At 38.2% G+C, this 19,209-nt stretch overlaps 1 protein-coding gene across 1 annotated transcript in view; it reads left to right on the forward strand.

The window, feature by feature from the left end:
* LOC139966982 (protogenin B-like) overlaps positions 1–19,209 on the forward strand; it is an 80,747-nt gene extending 61,538 nt beyond the window's left edge. The window contains exons 9-18 of the mRNA XM_071970527.1: positions 981–1,277; positions 5,299–5,481; positions 10,607–10,696; positions 11,743–11,908; positions 13,500–13,633; positions 13,870–14,040; positions 15,049–15,195; positions 16,094–16,196; positions 17,251–17,398; positions 18,515–19,209. Coding sequence (XP_071826628.1) covers positions 981–1,277; positions 5,299–5,481; positions 10,607–10,696; positions 11,743–11,908; positions 13,500–13,633; positions 13,870–14,040; positions 15,049–15,195; positions 16,094–16,196; positions 17,251–17,398; positions 18,515–18,916 — 1,841 coding nt within the window. The 3' untranslated portion in view covers positions 18,917–19,209. The remainder of the gene's footprint in view (positions 1–980; positions 1,278–5,298; positions 5,482–10,606; positions 10,697–11,742; positions 11,909–13,499; positions 13,634–13,869; positions 14,041–15,048; positions 15,196–16,093; positions 16,197–17,250; positions 17,399–18,514) is intronic.

Consider the following 19,209-nt stretch of genomic DNA (forward strand, 5'->3'; position numbering starts at 1 on the left):
TGAGCAAGCAGTAGTTGATAATATAGTTTGAATATTATGTGGAATGAGATCACTAGAGTTGAAGTCTTCAGGGTGAAGAGTTCATCATCATAACCAATGCCAGCTGGCTAGGCTTGTACTTGAAACAAGTACTGGTTGCAAAGTTGCTGGTCTCTGGATACAATGGGATATGAAAGATTGTGAGCTTACTTTTGAAATTCACAAAATCCCAAACTGACTGACTGACTGAGTGGAGTAAAAGGCAATGAATGTAGAATTTGGTTAGAACATTGTGTGGTCAGGAAGAGAGCAATTAAATGCTCAATGAGTAGTATATATATTCGTTGATGAATCATGTAGCAAATCTGTGTGAGTAATCTGCTTTGTTTCCCTGTTAAGTGGGAACCCCCCCCAAAGAAAAAAAAAAATTAATAAAATTGAAACAGTCATTTACATCAGCTTTTGGGGATGATTTTAATCCACATCTGATTGTAGCACATGTATACAAAGCTTGTTTGTCAAGTTTCTCGTCAGTTCTATTTTCTTTGGTGGAATAATCTAGAAGATTGTGTCGGTTTGATAGTTTCGTCGATAAATTGTTTTTGTGAATAAATTATACCTGACAGGTTCATAGGCAAAAACTGCAAATTTTGAATAACCTCTTATGTGATGCTTGTATTCCATTAATTGCTATACAGTATATATATATTTTATTCATCCACACCACCATCAATAGAGGAGGAGGTACTTACTTTGCACACAGAAGAACTCATGTCAGTCTGTTTGTCTGTTTGTTTGTCAGTTTGTTGGTATTTTGTACCATCTATAACACTGATCGTATCAAGTCTCATGCTTCTGACAGCAGAACAATTTTGGGGTCTTCGTTGCTAGTTCTTCTTTTGTCATTTTTTCCACTGCATCTTAATACAGCTGTTTTATTACTAACATGGAATGGAGCATTGTGCAATTAAAATGTGTTTTATCTCTCTCTTTCATTTCAGAACCTCTGAGCAGCCCAGCATTTTTTCTGTCCAGCACAAAACCAGGAGAAGTCAACGTCACTCTTCTTCCGATGCTGAAATCGTTACGTCGAGGTGTCGTCTTGCAATACTCCGTGGAATATAAGCCGCATAGTACCGACCGAGTCGAACGCAAAATTATTTTGGCGGGGAACTTGTCCTTCTCAATCGGCGGTCTGCAGGACGGTCAGACGTATAGTTTCAGGCTGGCTGCAGCCACGGTCGTTGGATACGGACCATTCTCAGACTGGAGGAGTATCATCGTGGATTGTACAAAGGGTGAGTTTTTGGGGAAAAGGCACAGATTCTGTCTTTCTCCTGTGGTGCATCGATTACGAAAACGGTACTTAACGTTTGTACGTGGATAATAATGCCAGCACATGGCTCAAAACGTTTTAAACGTTTGCCAACTGTCATTCGTTCGTCCTGACATCTGACTAGTCCAACAAAAAATCCTGCGAAAAACATTATTCTGACAATCATAGGTTTTGAGCTGTTGGTATGCTCAGTTAGAAGCTTGACTTCTCAGACTACCCTGTAATTTACGTAAAACTCTACATTTAGAAGATGCAATTATAAATTCAGCTTTCAGATATCAAACCTAATGTTGTTTTTCATGGAAGTGTGACTGCTCACCCATTGGAAAGTGATAAACTCAGTTTCATTTTGCAAATGCAGAGATGGAAAATGTATGAAACCCTCAGCATTTTGTGATGATTAAATATATATATATAATTGAAAACGTAATGAGAAGGAAAATCCAGAACAGTGAAAAACTTTCAGCCTCCACCGGGATTCGATTCGATATATATATACACACATATATATATACATCTTTCATATTTTCTTGTTCTATTCTTTGGTGGGGGGGGGGGGGGGACAGAGGGACAGCCTAATAAATATTGCCACCTCTCCATTCCAGATAGCCTCCCTGTCAATTTGATATGAGGTACTCAAGATTGTTGGCTTCAAGCTTCAGTGATATCAACATTTAGCCATCTTTATATATTCTCATATATTGTACTGAAGCACACTTCAAACCTTGTTCAACTTTCACTTGAAGAATAGTACAAATAGGAACTGGATAAATATATGTTACTCTAGACATATATACTAGTACTTTTTTCCCTTTCTAACTCCAAAACTGGAATAAATTTTACACAGAATTGTAACTATATATGACTGTACTGCGTATGCTGACAGTAGGTCGATTTAAACCTTTTAAAGTTGTACGGAACTATTACAGTGTGGATAATACTGCAATGGGAATCAACTGACCAGATAACAATATATCAATTAGCTATGTCAAAGGGTTTGGTAACACAGTGTTGCATTATGTTGAAACAAGCAGTTTCATAATTATTTTAAAGAGATTGTAAAGGGAGAGAACCAAAAATGATATATATTTGAAAAAAAATTATATAATTTATCCTTGTCCACAGTTTGAAAGACTTGCAAGGAAAATTCCATCACATCTGTAGCAGGTTTTGAGTATCTGTTTGCATGGGAACAGTAATTTCATGAATTTTTCTGAATTGAAAAAGAGATAGGGAGAATATGACTGGGTGTTTCATACCATCAAGCGATTTGACTGTTCTTCACTTCATGAATATCATATATGTGCAAAAGCTAGTAAAATCATTGGAGAGGCACATTTACATGCATTCAAGTTAAATACTACAAAGTTGATTAATTTTTATTTTGCGGGACTACTTACTTAAATACGAGACAGCAACACGATGTCTGTTATGTAGCGCAGCGTATTATTACTCTGTGAAAATGGGAAGTTTTTAGAACAGATCTTAGTTTGTTTCTTCCTTGGCAAAAAAAGGGGCTTGTTTGTTATACTTTACTGGGTAGTAATGATAGATTAGTTCATTCCTAATTTGGAATGCAGGCATTTTCATTCCTAGCTGAAGGCAAATGAAAGTTAGTGATGCATCTGTGTGTGTGCATGTGTGTGTGTGTGTAATTATACATGTGACCCCTCCTTGTCAAAATAGCAACTAAGTACTTGGCTTTCATATTTGGTATGTTGGTACCACATGGTGAAAAAAATCCTATTGAAATTGGTGAGGGTCAAAAACCTTGTGGGGGTTCAAAATAGTTTAAATGCAATAAGTTAAAGTTTGGATGAACTTCATAGTTGGGGATGTTGATCCACCAATATTTATACTACATGAAACCGTTAAATCATTGTTACGGAGGTCGTTGAGGTCAGTAAAAGTCACAGTCTGAAAACTATTGTCAGCACAATAAATCCAAAACCACACTACTTTCTTGGTGTGAAAATTGACCTTCATAATGAGTGCAAAGTCATATGAGGTCAACAGAGGTCAAAGTTTGAAAAACTAAAACAATTTGATATCAAAGCAAAGCAAATTCAAATCTTTAATCAATTTCATAGTATTTTGGTATGTAGTTCCACCTTAATAAAGTTTAGGAACCCAGTTTGCAAATAGTTCAAAGGTCATTTGAGATCAAAGTCTATAAACCTTGTAAACATGAAACCCTTGAAAGGTAAAGCTTAGACTAGACTTTAACACTTGTAGGTCCATGTATCTTGTAGGTCCATGTATCTTGTAGGTCCATGTATCTTGTAGGTCCATGTATCTTGTAGGTCCATGTATCTTGCTGGTATCTTGCTGGTGACAATAGTCAACCTGAAAAATATTTTGTGTAGCCTACTACCAGAGATTCTCTTATATGAACTGTTGCAAGGAATTATTTTAAATGTTTAGATTACTGCTTAATATATGCACACTGCTAAGTAAGCTCCACAGACCCCTAAAATTCCTAGGCAATGTTGAATCACTTATTTTCCTATTTCTAGTTTAAGTACATTAACAATGCATCCAATTACTGCTACTGTTATACTGCAATGGATTTACTCTCAAAACTTTTAAAGGGGAGGGAGGGGGATGGGAGGGGGATGTGAGGGGGGGTGGGTGTAACTGTGTTTTATTGTCAGTTCAACCAAACCTACAGAGTCTTAAGCCCTCAAAGCAAAATGGCAGTCTGAAAGCAAAATTGAAAATTTTGGAAACACTTTCTGACTCCATTTTGGTTACTTACAAAAAATAATAGATTACGTTCTGTTACTTGTGGAATATGAAACTAAGAGATTGTGGCAACTTCCATTCAAAAGATCTGACCTGAAGATTGATATGAACAGATATAGATATATTTATATATATGCACATAAACAAACAGAACAGCTAAAGTGTCGAGTCGAGATCTGCATATCCAATTTTTCTGTTGCAAGACGCAAGAAATTTTTCATATTTGGCAATAGCATAATATTACAGAACTGTCAAACTTTCTAATTTCCTATATACTCAACTTGAGAGATGAATGCCTTGATATTTTATTATTTATGCTATCCATTTTCATTGTTGGTTCTGATTGGCCGATTGTGTTATGACCCATCCCTGATAATCTGCTTATTTTTGATATTTTTTATTAAGAGATTGTTAGACGTCACTAACATGCGCTAATCCCTAGTTGTACATCACAACGTTGGGAGATACAGAAGAGGTCTACTGTTGCCAGGCAACAGTCTCTCTTTCAAAGACTCTTTTCAAAGACTCTTTCAAAGACTCTGATAAAGAATATGGCATATATATATGTTATTTTACTGAAAGTCTGTGCTCTTTACCAGTACCTAGCCTTAATTAACATATCTTAATTAGCATATCTATTCCTTATTAACATATTATTAACATATTCCTTATTAACATATCTATAGCCTTAATTAACATATCTTAAAACATATCTATACTGAATGTTATGTAACATTCAGAATAGATGTTTTAGTGCTCTAAATTTGATTTTGATCCAAATTTGGATGGTCCTATTACGTAAGCAGTGCTTACTGAAGCCTGAGGGGATGGGGGTGAGGGGGGTTTGGTTCTCTGGGTGCGTGATAAGTGAGCAGGCATCATCGTTCATGCACATTTCGAGTTAGGGGGGTTTTGTCACATTACTAGGCCATACTAACAGCTGTGTTACTAGCAGTAACACTTTTTTAAAGTGGAAGGAAACTGCACAGCCCAGAGACAAAAGATCGTTAGTCCAAAAAACCAGAGTAATACCTCCCTCTGACTTGTCTGACACCTTGAGTGCATCGATCCTGACACAGGTATGAGAAAGAAGTTAGAAGCTTAAATAATAGGTAATTACAGGAAAAACTGTGAAAGTAGGTCAAGGGTTAGAGGTAGTAGTGACTGTAGTGACAGCGTCGTTTGCCACTCTGCGCATAGCATTGACGAGTACTTTCTCCTTTTGTTTCTATCTCCAGACGTCGGGAGGCCTTCCCCACAGTTGGAAATCTCGAACGGAACGTCTGTTTCGGTGGTGTGGAAGAAGGGTAACGGTTCGGTGGACGGACACTGGCTGACCATTGCAACCAAACGGAAGGAACCCATAGGGGTGATGAGGAGGATCGACATGCCCATCTCCAAGGCCACGTGGAGCAATCTCGGTGAGTTGGGTTTTATTCCCTCTTGTTTTATACACGAGAAACATGATCACGCCAAAGCTCTGAAGGTAATCGTCGGTGTCCATCTCGGTCATTTTTTTTGTACTGCCACATTGAAGTCAAGTTTTCTTGTCTGACAAATAATTATCCGATTAACATTGCTTGTCGTGTGAGATTCACCTGAAGCGTCAGAAAACCGCCACCAAAGGTACTTATTTGTTAGTTTCGCTCAGTTCATTTTCAAAATCCCCAACCCATGTAGACCTACAATTCAGATTGAATTTCGGATCCAGTATATTAAGTTTGCCAGCTAGTCCAGCGCACTATACCTGTATATGGTGTGCCTGGCAACAAGTGCAGTAACACGCATGCGCTGGTATATGAGGCTGTATGAGGATGTAAACATGTGCCGTTCCTACAGGTTAGTGCCTTCCTGTTTGCATACATGTCCATTAGGAGAGTGCCGGCTTGCAAATGTACATATCTAGTGTTGATAAGTACAAGTTCATGTATATTATTAAACATGTATGGCATACCACACTATAAATATGTTTATGTAGCCACAAACATTTTCGTTTTCTGGTTCCAATCTAACAACCTTCCCCCCCCCCCCCATTTTTCAATGTGAGAGGTTACATTGCATCTCAAACATGTGAAGGTTCGGTGTGCTCCTCTTAAACAAGTCCTATTCCGTTCAACGTCTAATACCTTTTGCTGGTTGAGCAATGTTAATCTTTGTCAATCTTTATTCAAGACCTGGAACCATAAAGTACCCAACACCCCCCCCCCACTCTCCAACAGGAGGGATCTTCTTGGTTTTCCTTATTCATCAAAGCTAACACTCCGACAGCTGAGAATGACTCCCATCCAGCAGAAGATTCCGTTTCAAATCTTAATAATAATAAACATTAATAAAGAGGGAAAAAAATTAATATTGATTGGTATGATGAAGATGAGGTTGACAGGGATTCAGTAGTTATGCTTTAGATCCCTAGATCTGATTTCGGACTGTAGTGAGGTGTGTGTAAACAGCTGTTAGCACGCTGCCTTGTATGAATAAGACTGTTAATTGCTTGCACTCGTGGCATTGTCAAGATATGCTATACAGAGGTGGTGCAATCTGTGTTTGTGATTGCCAATTTGTCATTGTCATCATGTGTTGAGTTCTACAAAGATTCCTTGCTTGCTTGCCGCCAGCTATTAAAATGTAACTCGATGTAAGGTAAAAGCGCACGGCGATAGTGAAGGGCGTCCCAGATGACCCAATGACCTACTTCTTCCGGGTACAATAGTGCCATGGAACCAGTCCGTTACCAAGAGTTCTTTTAGCATTTATTGACGGACGGAAGGACAGATCGACTCATGGTTGAACTGTTATGAATGTCAATGTCGGTCGGTGCACAAATCTGTAATGCATTGCAAACATGTCATTGGAGACCATAAAAAAGGTTAATGTTTTCCATATGAGTTTTGTGGTGCATATGAGGAACTGACCCTATGACCTGTGTATTAGACTTAGTAGTCCAGTCACTATAGTCGATGAATGTCACTTGTCTAAATGGTTATTCACTCCAAGCTTAAAAGTGTGACAGAAAATCCAACTTGGCCTTGATAGCAGTGTGTTAAAGTTTGCCCCTTTAAAAATTCATTCTGTAAAGGAAACCTTCACTGTTAGAACAGAAACAGAAACAGTCACAATGCTGTTTGTAAGTGGTTAATCGATAACTTATATAATGATTCATTTAGATATGCCATAGCTATGCCCCCAAACAAAACGACTCTGAGGTATTACATTTTCGTCGAAAGTGTTTTTGAAAATAACCTCTCTAGTATTCCTACTTGCAATAGATTAGGTTGAGAACTTTGCATTATCGACGGGTAAGCCTAGGATAATGATGTTTTGCATGGAAGTAAAAAAAAAAAAAAAAAAAAAACCTTTCATATCTGCTGTGGCACTCACTTAACAAGATTACGATATACATTTTGTCGTCAAGGGTGTCTCAGATACGGTGGGAGTTACCACGGAAACAAATTCAGCTTCTAAAGAGCTTTTCGGACCTGATAGAGTCATCGCATTGGCGTTAAAAGGAGCTCTTTTTTTTTTCTGTTAACATTTGATATATCAACACATAAATCTCACAGAAAGTCATCCATTATAATCAACGTTACCTAGATCAACAGATATGAGCTGTCTTAAATGGGATATTTTTAGTGACAGACAATGTGACAACATTTTAAAATGCATTACTGGAGGCCAAAAAATTTTTTTTGGGGGGGGCTCATACTAAAGTATTATTAGTGCACGAACAATATTGTTGTTCCACTTAAGTCGAAAGAGACAGTACTTTAGAGCAATGTGATGTCAAAGTTAGCAGATTCTCACTGACCAGAAACGTGATGCATAAAAGCTCATGAACGTACAGGTCACTGTGTGACGTCATTCTGTGGAGTGTACTGCGGACGCGAACAATAACAATGGACTTTTCGCGTACTTCTCGTAAGAAAGTGGACCATTTATTAACTTCACTCTTCCAATAAACTTGCAGCTACAAGAGAAATAAACGGTTAAAAGAATTGTTCACACATTTGTTAACTAATTGTTGCTAGCAATTCTTCAATTAAAAGTAAATTATGGTTTAAAAAAATGCCTAAACATCTGGTCATATTTCGTAAGATTTGCTGCTATTTATAGGCCAGTACACATACTCTATCGAGGTCTTGCCGCAATTGAAATGCATAAAAATGTATAAAACTGTGAGACTCTGTAACTATAAATTACCGACCAAAACCCTCAGTCTAATACGCAACAAATTAGGCAAAAGTTGGAATATTAAGTGCAGTTTTTATTGATCCGGCCTTGCAGTTAATGATAATTCTACCATGAACCGACCTCCTAAATTTACTGGTCATTGTCACTATGAAGCTACTATGATGGATCAAACTAATCAAGCCACCACCCCCACCTGGATATTTTGTTTGTGAGCAAATGCCACTATATTACAAGTACTAAATCATATTTTCAGTGACCCTTTACCTGAATTTTTTTTCTTTTTCAGTTACATATTTATGACTTTTAACTATTTACTACTGAAAAACGTTGATCTTTTTTATATATGAAGTTTCTTTGAGAATTTTTTTTTTCTTTCTTTATTTCATATTTTTATTAATGAACTGTGAGACCAGCAATTAGTGCTTGTGAGGGTGTACCTAGGACAAAACAGTCACGCTAGATGTGAAAATGAATATATATCACAATTTTTGTGTGCAATGAACGGGGCTGTAGAGAAGACTCAACAGGTGGTAATTCACACACTTTGAGAATGTCAAAAGGAGTCAGTTGTCTATATCATTTATGAATGCACACAATATATCTGTGTGCGTTCATAAATGCTGTTATATAACAGAAAAATGGTAAATATGTAGTTGGGCAATTTCGGTGTACACTTATAGGAGGTTATAGACTGGACATAGAGTTTGAAGAGAGATTGGATCAGTGGATCTCATATGCGGGAAGATTCGCAGGGTTGTGTAATATTGTTTTTTTAGTCATGAAATGCCCAGAATACTGAAAGTGGGTCCTTTTTATACCGGCGTATTATAATTGTTATCAGAAAACTGTGTACATATAGATCCATATATAATTGAAATTGTAGTGAGTTGGTAAATCCAGGACGCTGATTATAATATGAACAGTACTGCGCTTCCAAAGTTGATTAAAAATAGCGGTCGGTTCCATGATTACGCCAAAGTCTGCATTTCTGCTGGCAGCTGGCCAATAGGCAGAGAGTTACAGATCTCTGAAATATGAGGGTTTTAATTCTTCATTACTTTTAATAGAAGAACTGGATTTACGTAGCGTCATGAATTCTGAAGCTGCCCAGTTGTATTAAGGCCACTCTCTCACCCAATGGAAGGGTCAGTGCACTTTGAATGATTAAAGGGTGTTTACATGTGTGTTTTTGTAATGTTGACACTGTTAAACAGTAACAACTGAAACTGCACTCTGTACTTCAATAGGGAGGTTGGAAGAGTGGGGGATGGGGTGGTTTGAGGAGTGGGAGTGGTTGGAGGAGTTGGGGTGGTTGGAGGAGTGAGGTTGGAGGAGTGAGGTTGGTTGGAGGAGTGAGGTTGGTTGGAGGAGTGAGGTTGGTTGGAGGGGTGGGGGAGGAGAGAATTTTATGTTTCAGGGATCCAGGGAGAATGAGGACCCTTTAGCTGTATTCCAGGCTGTTTTTTATGTATGTAGATTTCTACTCTTTCAAAGAAGGGTTTGTCTCCTCCCCCTCCCCCTCCCCCCAATCTCTTGTGACTTCTACTCAAAGTTACTATCATTATTGTTATTATTATTGTGTTTTTTGTATATATAAATCATTGCATTGTTGTTGTACTTTTATTTTTACATTTATTGTAAACAAAGTGTATGCCAATTAAAGTTTAGGTGCATGAATAGTAGATAGAAACATATTGTAAAGTGGTTGCCTATGCTAGAAACTGTTTAAAAGCTGAACCAGCAATATTCATCTGTTATAGATGTAAGATCCCACTGGCTGATAAAGCATTCTTTTTATAGATTGATTTACATCGCAGGGTTTTAAGTTTGTGTACATACTTGGATAATGAGGGGGGGGAGGCATCTCTTGGAAGGGTAAGAGCCACCAAGTAATCTAACATTCTTTAGTATAGTTCGTTCCCACTTGTAGCTTCTATTTTACTACCGGTAAACAACCTTTTCAAACTCGCTCGACAGTTTGACCAAATCAGCCGTGTATTACTACTCTCGAATAAAAATTGCAATTCGTCAAGCTATAAAGACACCCCATGATTTTGTTCCCTCAAGTGAAGGTTAATGGACTCATTATTAATGAATTGGATTCAATTTTTAATAATAATTTCTCGGAAACTTCTCCATATCAATATTTATCGGTCGTAAGAGGAAATTGGAAAATTTTCAAGTTTGATGGCATTTATTTACGTCATCTTCTAAAAATGACTTAATTGATAAGTCAAGCTGGTAGACTACGCTGCTGTATTATTATTATTGAATAATATCATTAAATGTGTCAAAATCAATTGGGAATTGAATCTTTTCACCTTAAAAAGTATATTTTCTTTCATTTTCCCCATACAGAGTCTAATACCGACTATGAGATTGTCATGGCTGGATTCAGCCAATACGGAGACAGCTCTCTGGCCATCCTCTCCTTCACCACGCAAATAGGTTGGTCTTGGAAAAAAAAGTTTATGTTTGTTATATCAGAGTAAAATAAAGTTTGTGAATACTGTTTATAGGTAGTTTGTGAATACTATTGACAGAGTTTGTGAATACTGTTTACAGAGTTTGTAAATACTATTTACAGAGTTTGTGAATACTATTTACAGAGTTTGTGAATACTGTTGAGGGAGTTTGTGAATACTATTTACAGAGTTTGTAAAAACTATGTACAGAGTTTGTGAATACTGTTTAGAGAGTTTGTGAACACTGTTTAGAGAGTTTGTGAATACTATTTACAGAGTTTGTGAATACTATTTACAGAGTTTGTGAATACTATTTACAGAGTTTGTGCATACTGTTTACAGAGTTTGTGAATACTGTTTACAGAGTTTGTGAATACTATTTACAGAGTTCTTGCATACTATTTACAGAGTTTGTGAATACTGTTGAGGGAGTTTGTGAATACTATTTACAGAGTTTGTGAAAACTATTTACAGAGTTTGTGAATACTGTTTAGAGAGTTTGTGAACACTGTTTAGAGAGTTTGTGAAGACTATTTACAGAGTTTGTGAATACTATTTACAGAGTTTGTGAATACTTTTTACAGAGTTTGTGAATACTATTTACAGAGTTTGTGCATACTGTTTATGGAGTTTGTGAATACTGTTTACAGAGTTTGTGAATACTATTTACAGAGTTTGTGCATACTATTTACAGAGTTCGTGAATACTGTTTACAGAGTTTTTGAATACTATTTACAGAGTTTGTGGATACTATTTACAGATTTTGTGAAGACTGTTTAGAGAGTTTGTGAAGACTGTTTAGAGAGTTTGTGAAAACTATTAACAGGGTTTGTGAATACTTTTTAGAGACTTTGTGAATACTTTTGAGAGAGTTTGTGAATACTATTTACAGAGTTTGTGAAAACTGTTTACAGAGTTTGTGAATACTTTTAACAGTTCCAGAATACTTATCACATAGTTCCCGAATACAGTTAACATAGTTTCCAAATACTAATTTCACAAATTCACTCATTTTTCTGTCTGCAACAGTGGTCAGTACAACCTGCTCGGTGCTCCCTCCATTCACGATAGCCAGTGTCTCAGTCACATCCACATCCCTGACTTTGGTCTGGAGTGAACCTGTCACCAACCTCAAGTATGACGGGTTCTTGATTCAAACAAAATTAGGCGAGGAAGTTATCGATAGCTTCATCTCGTGAGTACTACATCATTATTAATAACTGTACTAAGTGCAGGAATCTCACCGTATCCATTACTGTGCATCTCCTCAATGATCAACGAGGTACAGTACCTCACCTTAACCGTTACTGCCAGTACCTCACCTAACCTGTTGTAATGGTACATACAGTGGTGTTCCGTCGAGGTTGACATAGTCGTCCGATTTTAAAATGTCCGAAAATGTCAAAAAATGTCCGAAAATGTCCGGATCTGTCTGGTTCCGTAAATAAAAAATTATGTCATACCCAGCATTCAAAGCCCAAAGTGTCCGAAAGGGTCCAAGATAAAGTTTACTAAGTCCAAAAGTAACAAAAGCGTGGAGTGTTTATCTAGTGTCCAGTCGTCTTTTGTGTGCCAACAGTCTTTTGTAAGGGTGGTCTTGGTGGCTTCTGTGTCTGGAAGGCAGTAATTTGAAGAGGCACAGAAACGTCCTCGGGGAGATTCCCTCAGCCACTCATACTTTAATTTTCTGTTGGAACCTTGCAACTGCATTTATGAACGCAAACATCAACGTTATGTAGTGACCAATATCACTCTTAAAACACATTTCCTTTTCAGGATTGCTAGGCAGTGCACAAATCTGATGCTAAAGGGATAATATATTAGCCTATATGTAGGAAACTCCCTTTGTATGGATAATGCACCCCCACCCCCTCCCCCTATTACACATCCAGTTTAATAACCCTGGAGGAACTATCACGCAGTAAATACGCTTACCATGCATGATGGGTCATGTGATGTGTTCCAGGGTGGTACTGATATATTACACTCCCCATTACCCATGATGATTCAACCAAACCAGTACGTAAATTTAGCCTGAAACTAATATCATTTTCCAAAATTAATGATAGTGTTCCTAGACAATGATTTTACAGTTAAACTGCTTCGTCTTAGATTCACACTGATTCCATGCTATACAGCAGCAGACAACACGAAAGTATGTTAGATTTATGAAAAAAGCGTTGAGATACTGTGCCGTAAACCGATATGAGAGTAAAACGATCTACCCTACAAAACACCTCTAGGCTTATACTATACGTGTGTAAGTAATGTTACAATTCTCAAACTGATATAGGGAAATCGCTTTTGAACAGAAACATAGTTTAGCTTTAATTGTCCGGATTATCGGACACAAGAAGTTTTTCTGAAATGAAAGGGTTCTTGTCTCTGTACTCCTGACTGTATTGTTACTTTGAGTAGGGCTAAAACATCCGGTTTATTGGACATAATCGGACATATCACCATTGTAACTTCTATTGTAACAAACTGAGAAGATCAAAATTAATCTAGTGTGTAAAAGTAGGCAGTAAACCGCATGTTCCGTCCGGATTAAAACAATATTGTTGGAGAAAATAGCACAAAAAAGTCCAAGTTTCCGGAGGTGTGTCAGAAAACGTCCGAAAATGTCAGGTGATGTCTGAATACATCGCGTCCGAACGGTTGTGTCGACCTCGAACAGAACACCACTGTACCACGTCCTCAGTTACCAGCGAGTATCAATACTACCTAACTCAAAACTAATTATTATCATTTACGTATGTCTCTCTCTGGATGTGCATATCTTTCAGGGATCCTAGCCAGCGAAGGCAGTTGTTCAAAAACCTACTTCCGTATATGAACTACTCATTCAAAATCCGAGTTGGCTGTCGAGGTGGATACGGTGAAAGCAGCAAAGCATTGCTTGTGACGACGTTAGAGGATGGTGAGTTTGAGACACGTCTTTCTAAGTATGATGTTTGGTTTTAGTATTATTTAGGTCTCATAGTGGAATTATGTCGATCATTTCTTCGGGGCAGAAGCCAATGAGAGTCCTTGCAAACCAATGAGGGCTTGCCTCCCCATTCTCTCTTCCCCCTTCCCCTCCCCACCTCCACTTATATGCCTTACATGTTTTGTTTGTTAATTTATTCATAATATGTGTGTCTATATTTTCAATAGTGCCAGCATCTGCTCCTGAGAGTATTCATGCTCTTCCACTGGACGAACACACCGTCAACGTCAACTGGCAACCTCCCCTAAAGCCCAACGGAATCATCACGGAGTACGTTGTACTATTCAACAAAGACCAGACAATGCCAGAGGCACAGTGGCACCATCATAAAACGGACGGTGAGAATTTTGAGTAACTCTCAGTACTGGGGGTATTAACGTTTAAAATGATTTGTGTGTTATTTGCCTAAAGTCGTGAAGAAAATTTTTTTTTTTTTTTTTTTTTTTAAGTTGCTCGTAGTACCACGGTAAAATCGCAGACATTTTTTTGCTTGATGATCTAAAACAGTGGCTTTGGAATAATAAACCAGTCACCTGAATTTCCTAGCCAGCCTGAAGCAGTTGTTAAAAAAAAAATGCATTTTGCTATAAGGCCTTGACAATCTATCTTACAAAACATTCAGCATACCCTTTTCTACATTCGGGTAGTTATATTTTTTCTGGCCTTATTTAGGGAGTTTGTTGGTGACTTGAGCAAGTCCATTGATGACTCAAACAACTTGGTACTGTACCAGTCAAGGCACGATGCGAAGCAAATCAACAATGATATTGACATATAACTTTCGAACAATCTTCCTTAGAGGAATAATCAATTCCCTGTTCCTAAACGATCATCACGTTTCTTCAATGCCGATTAATCATTGGTTGGGTGCTAAGGAGGAAAAATTCAATCAGTTTTAGACCTCAAACGGTGCATTCTGAAGCATATTAGGACTATGTATTATGTCTGTACTTAAATCTTAATGCAAAGCTTTGCTAATAAATACTTTGAATTTTAGCACAAAATCCCCCGAGTGAACATTCCTCCCACCCAAGATTGATACTCCCTCCCTCCCTACCACTCCCCTTTGCACACGCCATTGTGTTTGTACGACAGTTGAGGGCATACTTTTCACATCTTGGGAATGCTTTAATCTCAACTATCTAATCACAAATCAATTCTACGTCTGTTCAGTATTGCATCCCGCCATGCACACGATACTCTCTAAACAGTGAAGGATTCATATATATTCTAAAACAACTGATACAATTTTATAATTTTGGGGGTCATTATCGTATCATATTGTTGCTTCTGTCAGTGTTTCAGCATTGTGCTTTAATTTTGTACTACATATGCTCCATTAACAGGCCATGCAGATAAGTCGGTCTTCAATCAATTGGAGAGTGGAACAAGATACTACTTTAAGGTGAAAGCAGGTACCCATGTAGGGTACGGACCGGCAACGAAACCTGTCTACACCGACACCATGGAGGAGACAGAAGGAGATGACCCAGGTATGAAAGTTACCTGGTCACATTATCTAGCAGTGACAATCTGTGTAAACAATGTTAGTTACATGGTCATATTATCTATGAGTGACAATTTGTGTAACAATGTTAGTTACATGGTCATATGATCTAGCAGTGACAGTTTGTGTAAACAATGTTAAGATGCAGTCAAAAATGTCATATTCTCTTTCTGTAATTGATTTTGCTGGTAATTCATCATTTGGCTGCATATCGTCAAAATGATGACATTTATGATGCGAGCGTGATTTATTAATCACTTTGTCGCAAAGTGTTGATCTCACAATGTTAGTTACATGGTCATATGATCTAGCAGTGACAGTTTGTGTAAACAATGTTAAGATGCAGTCAAAAATGTCAAATTCTCTTCTGTAATTGATTTTGCTGGTAATTCATCATTTGGCTGCATATCGTCAAAATGATGACATTTATGGTGCGAGCGTGATTTATTAATCACTTTGTCGCACAGTGTTGATCTCACGAGGTTTATTAAAACAATCAATTGATCATTTGTGCTGCAAAATGTTGAAAATTATGATGCTAGGTTAACTAATCATAAATGGACAACTTTAAGAAAGATCTTAACGCTTTGACTTCACCTTAACGTTTCCATAATAAACAGAGGGCAATGCTTAAAATGAACCAACAAAATTCCTGACTAGAGTCGATTCTGTTTTCTTGGCAAGGGCTGTTTGTAATAGTCAGAAACCATAGTAGATTTATGCAACCATTGTCACCAAGGATCTGATCAAATGCAATCCTGATCTATTCTAAACTATTTACTTGTCACTTTCAAAGAAAGCAATAAATTTATTTGTAATCTTTTTCTCTTCTGAGTCAGATATTTAGATTTTTGAGCTTTCTTTTCTTTCTCATCATTTTGTAGGTTTCAACGGAATGTCTCCCAAGCAGTTGGGGGTGTTGATAGGGGTCGGTCTGGCCCTACTCTGCATCATCCTCTGTAGTACCCTCATCGTTTACAAATACAGGTGAGAAATGTCGGTCAAAGGTTATCAACTCAGATGGAACCAAAGGCTGGTTCTACTCTGTAGCTGTCCCATGCTGCGTTACCGTTCGTTATCAGGAGGTCCGATTCAGCACAGCATTAGGCTAAGGATTTTATGATCACATACACGTTACTTCACTAAAAGGACTCTTGATGACGAATTGCTAAATGTACGTCAGTTCTAAAGGGCCACGTGAGTCGGAGACTTTGGCAATTTTAGTTTGATGAGATTGCTGCCTGTCAGCTCTCTCTCAATCAAGGGAGAGCAAGACATTAATTATCTTGTCGTGGCACAATAGTTATGAGTTCCATCTGTGCCGGTCATATGGGTCCATGAACTCTCCAAGCATTCATCTGCTACATATAGATATATTAAAATTAAGAGGGATCTCTCGTCTTGGTGCGCTCTTAATGACATCCCGACAAATTTGTTCAATTCTTGACGAGTTATGCTATCGGTAAATCGTAACGAAAACTGCTAAATAAGACCAATTGCTGCTTTGCACGTTACTTGACAACACATGAATAAAATATGATATTTGTGGAACCGACAAGTTACAATGATATTATATCTGGTGAAAAATGATCAGATTGACCTGTTACTGTGTTGAAGGTAACTTGACAATACATCATTTATGGTATGTCTGACATGCCATAGTCTTATACTAACACAGTAGATCAGATTGACAGGAAACTCTGTTGAAGATAACTTAACAATATGTCAGATATGGTATGTTTGACGTGCCATCGTCTTATAATGACATAGTAGATCAGATTAAGCGGTTACTGTGTTGAAGGTAACTTGACGATACGTCTGATATGGTATGTTTGACGTGCCATCGTCTTATAATAACACAGTATGTCTACTTCCTGCTATCGTCAGGAACACAGTATAAATGTAACCCTTCATCAAGACAGCTTGTTCCTTACCCATGTTTGCTGACCGTTGAATTCATCCTATAGGCTGCATTTCAAGCACTCTTTGTCACTGTCTTGACTCCCTGACATCAACAAGGCATTTCTGCATTCCACCGCAGGTACGGAGATGCCAACACCCATCCCATCGGTCCCCCACAGTTGAGTGTAGGACCGCGGGAAGTGGTCAATCCGAAACGTCCTTACACAGATGTGCTTGAAGATGACATCACCACCCCGATGCTGGTGTCCATCAAAGGCCGTGTCAGGGTAAAATACTCTATTTGGTTTATCCACAATGGGAACCACTAATACTGATGACTCTCAGGGCATCAACCTCAATATTGTGTGTGTCATCTGAGGTTGCTAATGCCTTAGTTGATAAAGCACACACCCAAAATTGTATAGGGTTGGATAAACATGTTATTAGTTTACAGTGTGCAGTAGTAATGGATACTTGTGGCTCTCTCATTTATGAATTCAATTCTAGTAGATACCCAGCTTCTGTAGGGTGGGACACCTGGGCTTAATTAACAAAAAACCTTGTCTGAGGTAAGGTGAGGGAGTGGGAAGGGGGAGAAGGAGAGGGAGAGGAGTTTATTTGTAAACTTCACTGTAATATTAAACAGGACTGTGAATTGAACCATTTTAAGTGTGCATGCATTACTACCTATCTGGTTTTCCTGTTCTCTTTCACATGGTGTTAAGGGGAGGGTGATTTGGTCAGCTGTCCTTTTGATAATCCAGCCATGCTTATGTTAATTTTGTTCATAGTGACCCAAAGATCTACTGTCACATGACAGATAAGCTCTTCCTGCCCGTTGATAGTTTATGAGAAGGGAGCATTTGCTCAGTTGGCCCTGTTTACTTCTCTACCCTTCCTTCATAGGTAGATAGCAAGACAGACAGACAGATAGAAAGATAGACGGACAGATAGACGGACAGATAGATAGACAGATAGATAGATAGACAGATAGATAGACAGATAGACTGACAGATAGACAGACAGCTAGACAAACAGACAGATAGATAGACAGATGGACGGACAGATAGACAGACAGACAGCTAGATATACAGACAGATAGATAGACATATAGACAGACAGATAGACAGACAGCTAGATAGACAGACAAACATATAGATAGACAGACAGATAGATAGATAGACAAACATATAGATAGACAGACAGATAGATAGATAGACAGATAGATAGATAGACAGACAGATAGATAGACAGACAGACAGACAGTATATCTAAATATAGATAGATGGACGGACGGACGGACGGACCCATAACAACAATCAAACTGTACTCCCCCTAAATGCCACAAATTCCCCTCCACGAGTCAAGTGTTGATATATTGTTTTTGTATTTTCTCTACTCAGACCACTTTCCATAACTCAGGCCACTACCTTCACCATTACCCAGACTCGACACAAGTTCTGAACCCTTCACAGGAATCAAGCCAGTCTTCTACCTCTACCCAAAATCCACCGCTGGACACAGCACCCCATGGACAATCTCATACCTCATCAAGGACAACTGCCGTCAATCAGGGACCCAGGGGATCAGTCTTGCCCCCCCATTCAGCCCCCAGCAGAGGGCACAGTCCGTACAACCACCTTGCCAACCATGGGATCGTGGTCATCGTCAAGAGACCGAACGATTCATCACAGAAACCCGTCCTGAGGGATTCGTTGTTGCAAGGTGAAACCTGCAGTACCCCGTCCCCAGTGTATTCTGAGAGCTCACCCCAAGATGTAAGAATAAAAGAGACAGTTGTATGAACTGAAGAAGTTTACCTCATGCTAGCACTTCTAACAAAACTCAGGAAAATATTTTTAAGTATTTACTATTTTATAACCTTCTTCGTCTGTTTCTTTATCATTTTGATTTATGATTTTTTTTTCTTCCCCATCTCATCGTAGATCCCTCAGTCAAGCCATTCGGGTTGTCAGGCTCTCATTAGGGAATTTTTAGAGCCTGGACAAAAAAAAAGACAAAATGCGGGTGAAAATGTTTCAGGAAATTTTTCAAACAGCTCTTGTCATGCATATTTTATTGTTTTTTTTTTTCTCTT

This window comes from Apostichopus japonicus, chromosome 4 (assembly GCF_037975245.1).
Source record: "Apostichopus japonicus isolate 1M-3 chromosome 4, ASM3797524v1, whole genome shotgun sequence".
NCBI classification, from domain to species: domain Eukaryota; kingdom Metazoa; phylum Echinodermata; class Holothuroidea; order Aspidochirotida; family Stichopodidae; genus Apostichopus; species Apostichopus japonicus.